The 9,542-nt window shown below is 35.6% G+C and overlaps 1 protein-coding gene across 1 annotated transcript; it reads left to right on the top strand.

The window, feature by feature from the left end:
- Positions 1-4,984: 4,984 nt before the first annotated feature.
- Positions 4,985-8,241, top strand: LOC134601204 (cocaine- and amphetamine-regulated transcript protein-like). Its single transcript, XM_063445660.1, has 3 exons — positions 4,985-5,222; positions 5,903-5,980; positions 7,882-8,241. Exons 1-3 carry the CDS (start codon positions 5,082-5,084, stop codon positions 7,987-7,989), a joined length of 327 nt encoding a protein of 108 aa, XP_063301730.1. The 5' UTR covers positions 4,985-5,081; the 3' UTR covers positions 7,990-8,241.
- The last annotated feature ends 1,301 nt before the right edge of the window (positions 8,242-9,542 follow it).

Genomic DNA, 9,542 nt, shown 5'->3' with positions numbered 1-9,542 from the left:
TAAGGAAAAAAAATTCACAAACAGTGTGCTTGTAGGCAGATAACTGCAATTCCTGTTTGTAAATCTGCCTGTGGCCAGGCCTAGTCAACCTACTCAATGGGGAGCTTCACAAAGGCCTTTCTTGTCAATGGAAGGAAATACATTTCATTGCCTTTAAGAATACCATCTAAATATCTTATTTCTATTCACCTGAGTCTTCCCAATGTAATGTGTTCAACTAAGTTCTTAATTGTCTAACATGTATTTTAATTGCAAGATATCATTGTATCTTGCAGAATCTGTTCTGCTTTTAACTCTTTATCTAAAGTATAATACTTACCGTACTTGCTATCCCAGAATATATGCATAATCAGTAATTGCCTTTATTGCTTTCTTGGCAATGAGCATACAGAATCATACTTTACACATGGACACAAGTTCTATGCATTCTTTGCAGCCAATCAACTATAACGTCCATTTGAGTAGGGAAGATTTATGGGTTTGTCCACTTGGGTCATTTGGAACATTAGAGGCTGATGCACCAGAAGAGAGAACTAGAAGATGCAGCAATCTATAGCTGAATTACTGCAAAGTAGCTAATTATGGGAATAGAATTTTAGCCCACTGATTGCATATTAGAAGCTTGGGCAGATAGTGTGTATTCATGTTGCTCTTGGTGTGAGACCAAGTAATTGACCTCCTCAGGATTTGTGTATGGTCCGTGCAATATATCACTGTTAAGCAGAGTGGCCTCTGACTGAAGCGTCTGTTGTATAAATTCTTCTGAATTTGAAAATATTAGGATATGGTTTAGGGTGATCGTAATGTTTTGTCTGTGTGGACAACTGAACCAATTGGCTGGTTCTCTAGTACATAGATGGTGATGTCATTAATGACTCCTTAAGGCATTATTTTTAGCTTTAATTACTGAGATTTATTATTCATTGTTTTTTACATATATTTTTAAATGCATTATCGTTACAATAATGGGTCTATTCCTGCCCTGAGTGCCCCTTCAATAAAATCATAGTTTCAAAAGAACAGGCAATGATTTACAAAAGAGAAATGTATGTGTGTGTATATATATATATATATATATATATATATCAAGCGATAAACTGGAGCACTCAAAAGGACTTCTCTATAGTGTATTTATTGTGAAAAAAGTTTACAACAAAGTGTAAAACATCTTAATCGACGTTTCGACCCCTCAGGGTCTTTTTCAAGATCTTGAAAAAGACCCTGAGGGGTCGAAACGTTGATTAAGATGTTTTACACTTTGTTGTAAACTTTTTTCACAATAAATACACTATAGAGAAGTCCTTTTGAGCGCTCCAGTTTATCGCTTGATGTACATTTGGGACGTTGGATGCACCAAAGGCAAGATTTATCGGAACTTTTCAGGAGTGAAATTATAATATTTGTATATATATATATATATATACACACACACAGGGTGGGCTAAAATGCAAAGACTGGTTTTATTTTTATTAATCAACCAATTTCAATCATATTACATACAATGAATGCTTAACATATGGAGATTTGTTTGAATAGGTACATAGGATGACATTGTTTAAATGAGAGCCCCTTGCTGCCTTGCAAAGTTAAGCTCTTTTGATTGCATTGTTCATAACATTAGTTGATGTTTGAGGGTTTAGCGCTCAAATTTATGCACAGATATTCTCCTTAAGTTGCTCAAGTGTACGCGGTCTGTTCACGTACATCTGCTCCTTCAGATGTGCCCACAGGAAGTAATCAGAAGCTGAAAGGTTGAGCGAACAGAGCGGCCAATTATTCTGGGAATATTTTGAAATTATCCCCCCTCTGAACAGTTGTCCTAGGAGGTCCATTATGGTCCTGGCTTTATGGGCAATAGCCTTATCCTGTTAAAACCACATTTCAGGACGATTTTCCAATATAGGACATAAAACAAATTTCAATTATATCCCGATATTTCATGCCAACAATATTTCACTATTTGTTCTCATTGAACCTTCATGAAATTAATCATGATGAATCTCCCAAGACTCCCAAGACAAAAACAATTGAACTACTATCAAATGAGTTATTTACCTGTCAAATCTGACTCTGAATATTGGCCTGTGTGTGTGAAACTTAACCCCCATTATTAGGTGTTTTTAAAAAACTAATACAATCTTTCAACATTGAAGTTGCTGTTTAGTGGATAAGTGAGTGCCCTGGATCTTGTGTATTGTATAAATTTGCCCCCAGCAGCACCCCATTTATGCATGTTCAGGTGAGTGCAGCCCCCTGGTTTTACATATATATATATATATATATATATATATATATATATATATTTGTGTAAGGGGCAAATAGCCGTATATGGAGTAAGGATCCAGCATAAGCGTAGGATAGTATAAAGGGAGCAAGTCGGTTGTGGTGTGCCGAGACCGACGATACGGTAGGCCTGTAAATAAAGAGAGCCCACCAAGGAGTAAGAAAGTAAAGTAAATGGAAAGAAAAGAGAAAGTGTTGAAATGAGGAGTGGGTGGGAGGGTCATTCTGATGCTGACCTCAAGCGATATGAGTCAGGTAAGGGGTGTCCCTTATATATGGGAGTGAATTGATTTAAGCCCCTCCCACAAATATGTATTTGGGAGTCTAGCCAGCTCCTTGGTTTTGCACCCTTCCCTGTCAGAGGTGCCTCATCCCAGGGCACTATCTAGCCTTGTACTGCAGTCCCAGGTGGCAGGCTTATGCAATCTATGATCATATAATGTAACTAAACCCCCATTATTTTTGCCTAGATTAGGTGTATTTACAAAACTAATACAATCTGTCAACATTGAAGTTGCTGTTTAGTGGGTGAAGTGAGTGCGCTGGATTTTGTGTAATATATATATATATATGTATGTAATATATATAAATCTGCACGTATGCATTTTTCACAGACATGAAACCATTTAATGTTGAATATTTAATTTCCAAAGTATAAAGGAAATCTCTAAGGGATATAATGTGTATGGGCAATCTTCAAGACATGTTGTACATCATTAGTGATTTACTAGTGTGTTACACCATTGTACTAGACACCATTTACTCACATTATTTATTGATGACTCATGCAATTGGAAAACTAAATCACAGCTAATGTAATCAGTTGCAGTATATCTAGTCAAGTCATACAATTTGACATATGCGTTTAATAAACAATTATCTGCTTTGTCTCTGTATGCAAAAACGAATTATTGTAAAGCTATACACACAGAGCACAATGCTTTGTTATGTAAATAAAGTCTAATTAAAATATTGCTCTCATGAATACAACACAGTTTCAGTATATTTTAATCAATGCATGATATTTAAAAAAAAATGTACAATTTTTTCCCCTAAAATTATATCTGTATGTCTTAGCAGTATGTTCTAACATTTTACTAGCCTAGACGAGAACAATTACCCACAATGCAAGTCTGAGGATAGTAGAACAATAGCCTGTGTCTATTAAAAACAATAGTTACTTCAAGGTGTGTTTAAATATTTTTGCTCATACAGGTAGAATTTGAGAGAAGAAGCCCATTGCTGGATGTTCCCAGGTCCCTCTAGTAACTTAAAACGATGCAGATTTAAATAATCATAATACAGTCCAACAAGAAGGAAGACTGTCAAGGCTTTGATGCAACAGCTATCAGTTTAACCCCTTAAGGATCAAACTTCTGGAATAAAAGGGAATCATGTCATGTGTCCTTAAGGGGTTAAAATAGGATTTCTGATCAGTGCATTGTTTGTTAAATATTCCTCAAACAGCTCCTCCCTGGGAACTGGGTCCAACAAGAAATGAGAGCGGTCAGGAATGGTTATTCTGTAAAGTGGGAATTGCTGGTTATTGCAAGTGAATTAAAATTTTTAGGATAAAATAGCCAAATAAGGAAAATGATCCCAATCAGCTATTGATTCAGGTTGCCTGCTTTGGCATTACATTTTAAATTGATTTTGAGTTTACTTTTAATTCCATAGCAATTCAAAAACTCTGCATGTCTTTTTCTCTGGTGATGCTGAGCAATGGTACCTCAGTTAATATCCGGGGAGTAATATAAGTGGGTGCCTGCACATTTATTTCCTAGTACAGGAGAGAAACTGTAAACGTTAGTCCCTCGATAGAGCTCTCTGTGGGGATAAATCCATTCTCTATAATGGGAAAGCCAATAGGTTGCTCTCAACTACACCTCCCATAATGCTTTGCTTAGGTCTAATTCTACTCTTCTAATAGTTGGCCACATCTGCTATAAAACACAGAGCAAGGCATTATACCAATTATTTATTATCAATTGTAAATTGTGTGAATATGACTGACAGATATCCTCCATTTAGGGTTTAGGTATGGTCCATGATATTTCACTGGAAAAAGCTATACTCAGTTTGCTGAATCAAAAAAATGTTGAAGTTAATTATGTTTCCATCACATACATTGTTGTGTTAAACTTGCAAATTCCTGATTAATTCCCAACAATGCACAGTTTAATAATAAAAAATAAAAAAAAGTAAAATAAATAATAAAAAAACACTGACCATGGTAAGGCTAATGACATGGTAGACTAAGTTTGCTAGACATTTTAATTACATTTTTTTCTTTTTTTACTGCTAAAAATCTGAAATCTAACATACAGTAAAATCATTATAGAACAGCAGCCCTTTGAATATAGAGTTGGGATTTGAGTGCCCAATTGCTATTCCTCATTCCTTAATAGATCCCCCTCAGACCCTTTATCAAACACCAGTTTAGCTAAATGAATTGAGGGCTGGATATTTTCTTAACAGTGTGTGTGTGTTCAATACATCACTAAGAGCAGGTGATTGTAATGTGTTACTGTTAATTAATGATTATTAGATAGGATCAGATAAAGCAGTGTGTTTCAGGAGAGCACTGCCTGCATTCCATTATTGATCACAGCCTGTGAACCTTATTGGAGGATTCAGCTGTATCTGTCTGGCTAGAGACAGTTTGAGCTCACAGAGCGGGAGGGGCAGCGTGAGTTTAAAAGCAACATGCTCATGGGGGCACAGAATCACCACCTACTGCACCAGGCTGTGAGGGAAGAGATCGTCAGCATTCACAAGGCAGAAGCCCTTTCAGGACCATGGACAGTACAACTATCCTCTTCAAGGTCCTCTGTGCCAGCCTGCTCATTACCTGTCTGTGCCAAGGACAGCCATCCAGGGAAGTGTCCTCAGAAGATTTTGATGTTAAAAAATCCCCCTCTTCCTCTGAGAAAGAGCTGGTGAGTGTCTTGTTTTTTCCCCCCCTTCAATCTCAAAATGACAGAAACTTAAAGGGTTTGTGTACTAAACAATCCACTGAGATAAATTGAAAACTGAAATGTAAAAATATTTGGCTAAATTAGCTAAGTTGGGGGAAAAAAAGTTGAATTGGAGGATTTTTTCTAACTGGACAATTGTGGCCTAAATTGTGCAATTCAGCTTTGACTGTTTAGTGAAGAAGCCACTGTGTTTATTGCCTCCAACCAAGCTCTGGAACATTAACAGTATTCTAATTAATACATTTAACAGGTGCGATGGCAAAAAAAAAGAGAAGGATAAGGTTATAAATGTATATTTTGTGACTTGGGAGCCTTTTCTGTCTTAATATTTACTTATTTATAAAATATTTGACCACGATGGATACATTGAGATTTCTCTCGTTTTATAGTATGTCCTGGGTCTTTGGACAAAAAAAATTGCATTGATACAATAGGATACAATATTACAAAAAATACAATATACAAACTATACATATACACACATATATAAATGTAATACATAACAGGTAATAAATACAATGTAAGATCATGTTTCAGTATACTTCAAACACTTCTGATCCTTGGCTATGAAGTAGATACTCTTGCATGTGCTGGTAGGCTAACTAATAAACCATTGTGTTTTTTTTTTTTGTTTTTTTCAGGTAGAGGCAATGGAAGAACTTTTAGGAAAATTCCAGGACAGATATCCTTTATATCAGAAGAGAGCTCAGATTCCCCTGGTGAGGTTTTATACACATTCTAATATTGTTACACTGGCAGCCAAATACTAGATCTCCCTGAGGGGTTTGTTCACTGAACTGTGTGTTGTAGACCAACTGTGTACATTTTAGGCTAATATGTATTTATGTAATAAGAAAACAGTGGCTGCATCACGGGTTTCTAATTAATGGTGTATATATGAATGTTGATTCAAAAAAACTGTTCTGTATATGCACAATAACTATTTTCTCAATATATAGCGGCACAATGGTTGGTTATGGTTTGTAAGTGAAGTATTTTAAATAATACGATATTGTATATTTCTGTGTACAAATATTTATGTATGAAGTATTTTCCCATCGGATTCAGATTTTTTATTTTCAGATAATCCCTTTGTAATCCTACTGTAAGCTATTTTGTAAACACCTTCTTAATGTTACTATTATTCAATTTTAAAATTTTAAAAGAGAAAAGAGTCATTTTATACATGTTACTGCTAACATTCACTATGTTACTTTAAAAGCAATGATTTTCTCATACCCAATTTTATTATTTTTGTCTCTATCTGACATTCTCAAAAAAAACACATTTCTAAAAAAATATTATAAGTATTATTAAGTTAATGCTGTAGCCCTAGTTTGGATAATATGTTCTTTTAGAAATAATTAATAGTCTTATTTTATGTTTTTGTGAGTAAAAGAAATATAAAAAATACGACTACTTTGCTTTTTTATCATTTTAACAGAAAGGTTAGCACAAATTCATAATTCATTAGTGTCCATCAACTGCAATGTTTTAAGCAATTGTGTCCTAAAATGTACATTTAAGAACAAGTCCTGAAATATAGCTCTGGTTACGATCCACCTGTAATTCTCTTTTATCTGAAGTTATTGTGAGTGATTTTAGACTGACCAGACGCATAACATTGGAATCTACCATCACCACAAGCAGAATTGCTGCTTTCTAAATGAATTGTATTTAATTGTAAATTATTTGCATTCTAACAATCTGGAATGATATACATGTGTGGAAAGATTTAGACAGTGTAGGGTTTATGTCTCTTTTAGCCTAATTTTGTTAGTTCAGTTTTCAGTTCACTTCCCTTCAATGAAAGAATAGGCATCCAGGTGTTCATCAGACACCCCCTCTCCCCCTCTCCCCCTCTGGGATTGCTGTGATTGTGTTCCCAACCAGGAAAAGCAGTATCTCATTGCTCGCTAATCCATACACAAATGAACTACATTACCAGGCATCCTCAGATTAGCCCATCAAACTTACTATAGGTATATTTCTGTAACCTGAATTAAATGTATTATGTATATTACATAGGACTCATATTAGCGATGATAAAACATTTTTATATTGACAGTTAAATTGCAAGTAAATATATAGACCAGCAGCTACTCCTCATGTGGCTATCATATTGCATAGATACAATTCAGATTCAAATGCACTTAAATTGGATTGTATTAGAGTAGGCTAGTTAATGGAGTGCGTGTAGTAAAAAAACAAACTGTGCCACATACATAAATATGAGTATCACATAAGTAAGTGGAGATATAAAATTTAAATCTAACAACTTGAAAGTTCAAAAGAAAAAAGTAATTTTAAAACCTGCTAGAGGTCAGTCTGTTTTCCTCCAAAAGACACGATCTCTAGCAGGTTTTACTGTGTAATAATGTCTTTGGCTCAGTTTGTTTTTTACTACTGTCCTTTATATTTTTGTTGGTGTATCCAAGTTACATTCCTGCTGACTTTGAGGTATCTTGTATCTCTTCTCTGTTTGTTCAATCTGTTTATGGAGTAAAATTGTGAGGAGTTAGAGTAGCGACCGTTGTTCCTTAGACTTCTTCATTAAATCTTGCATGTCAAACAACTAATGCTGTTGAGTAATATTTTCCTTCTTCATGTTTCTTCTCAGTGTGACATTGGTGAAAGATGTGCCGTGAAGCAAGGACCTAGAATTGGCAAGCTGTGTGACTGCTCTCGCGGAGCATCCTGTAACTCCTTCCTTTTGAAGTGTATTTGAAGAAAACCATAATTTTCTGCTTCCAGAGCCCACACACCATTTAGTATCTGTCATTAAGAGATCTGCAGTCCCAGTGCTTGCCTATATGAAAGTCCTCTTTACTTTGAAATATGCCCACGTCACGTCTGTCCTACAGAGATTTGTTAGGGAAGCTGTACACAAACAACTAAGATAAAGACATCTCCCTGATTTATTTATTTTTTTGCATTATTTTATTGAGTTTCAAAAATAAATGTTTTACTGCAATTCCTAGCTGGTTGTTAAAGTATTTTTTACACCTAGACATTTGTGTTTCTACACAATAAATCTGTTTGTTACCAAGGGTCTCGTTTAGGACTAATGGGAGATATTTTCGAGTTCTGAAAAGTGGCGCTTACATTTCATAAAGATTTAGATCATTAATATTGAAGTGATGAAAAAGTGACGTTTTTCTTTATTAATGTTTTAGCACTTTTTGCAGAAGTCTGCTAAATTTAAAGAGTATTCAAAAATGAATGTTAGAGCAGAAAAAAACAACAGATGAAAGAATCAGACAGATTTCATAAATTGTTTTAAAAATTCACAGAAAATTAGGCATAATAGTAACAGCCATAGGCATGGGTGAGGGGAGGCTTTTGGGGCTAAAGTCTAGATGTGTAGCTCTTTATCCCTAGATATCCAGGTTGTGGAAGGGGAAGGTGGATACTGGTGGGTTGGGGGAAGGGGTGGGGGGAAGATGAGTAGTATTGTGCTCCACCAGGCCAGTTAAGGGGAGTTTGTGATGTCTAATGGTCACTTTCGGAGAAGGATGCTTGGGAACAGAACTTTGCTGCACACCCCACTATTAGGTAGTGTGGTGGGATCACATTGAAGAGCTGGATGTTCATTATGTGCTTGTCTCCAGCTATGTTTGCACTGAGATCCTGGAGAGTACCAGCAGCACAGTGTTCATGGGTTTCGAGAACAGGACATAACATTGAAAGACGGGAATATGTCCTGACATATAGCTACCTTTCTGTCAGTATATGGGTCATTTAGTCCCAGGTTTTTCTGGAACCTATCAATGACCCTGGTGACTGTGGCTACAACGATACTTACGTGTTTTGTGCTTAGTGGAACTTCATCAGAGAGCATCAGAGACTTGGATGAAGTGCCACTAAAACATAGACACCTACGTGTAATATATATAGCACTTCCCCCTTTGTTGAGTTGCAGCCTGGAATTTTAAATGACGAAATAAAGGTATTTTTAAAACTATTCTTACATTGCAACTTTGGGCGCCATTTATTCTCTTCCTGGAAGTTTGACTTTAGATAGTCTATTCATAAATTCCTGTCTTGCAGAAAAGGTGGATTGGTAAATATTGTGAATAAACCTGTTTGTGTGAGAATTCCATGGTCTCTTTCCCAAACTGAAAAACATTAGCCAGTCCATGTTAGTAAGTATTTTATGCCATGGCCTCATAATACAATAAGAACTGTCCAATTTAATAATGTCTTTAGATCCGGTGTCTTCTTTAATCAAGATGATGATATTTGTAGTATGTTTTTAACCTGTTTGATACATGTCAATGA

This window comes from Pelobates fuscus, chromosome 3, assembly GCF_036172605.1.
Source record: "Pelobates fuscus isolate aPelFus1 chromosome 3, aPelFus1.pri, whole genome shotgun sequence".
In the NCBI taxonomy this organism is placed as follows: domain Eukaryota; kingdom Metazoa; phylum Chordata; class Amphibia; order Anura; family Pelobatidae; genus Pelobates; species Pelobates fuscus.
Note: the sequence above shows the minus strand (reverse complement) of the source record. Positions and strands in the feature narration are given on the sequence as shown.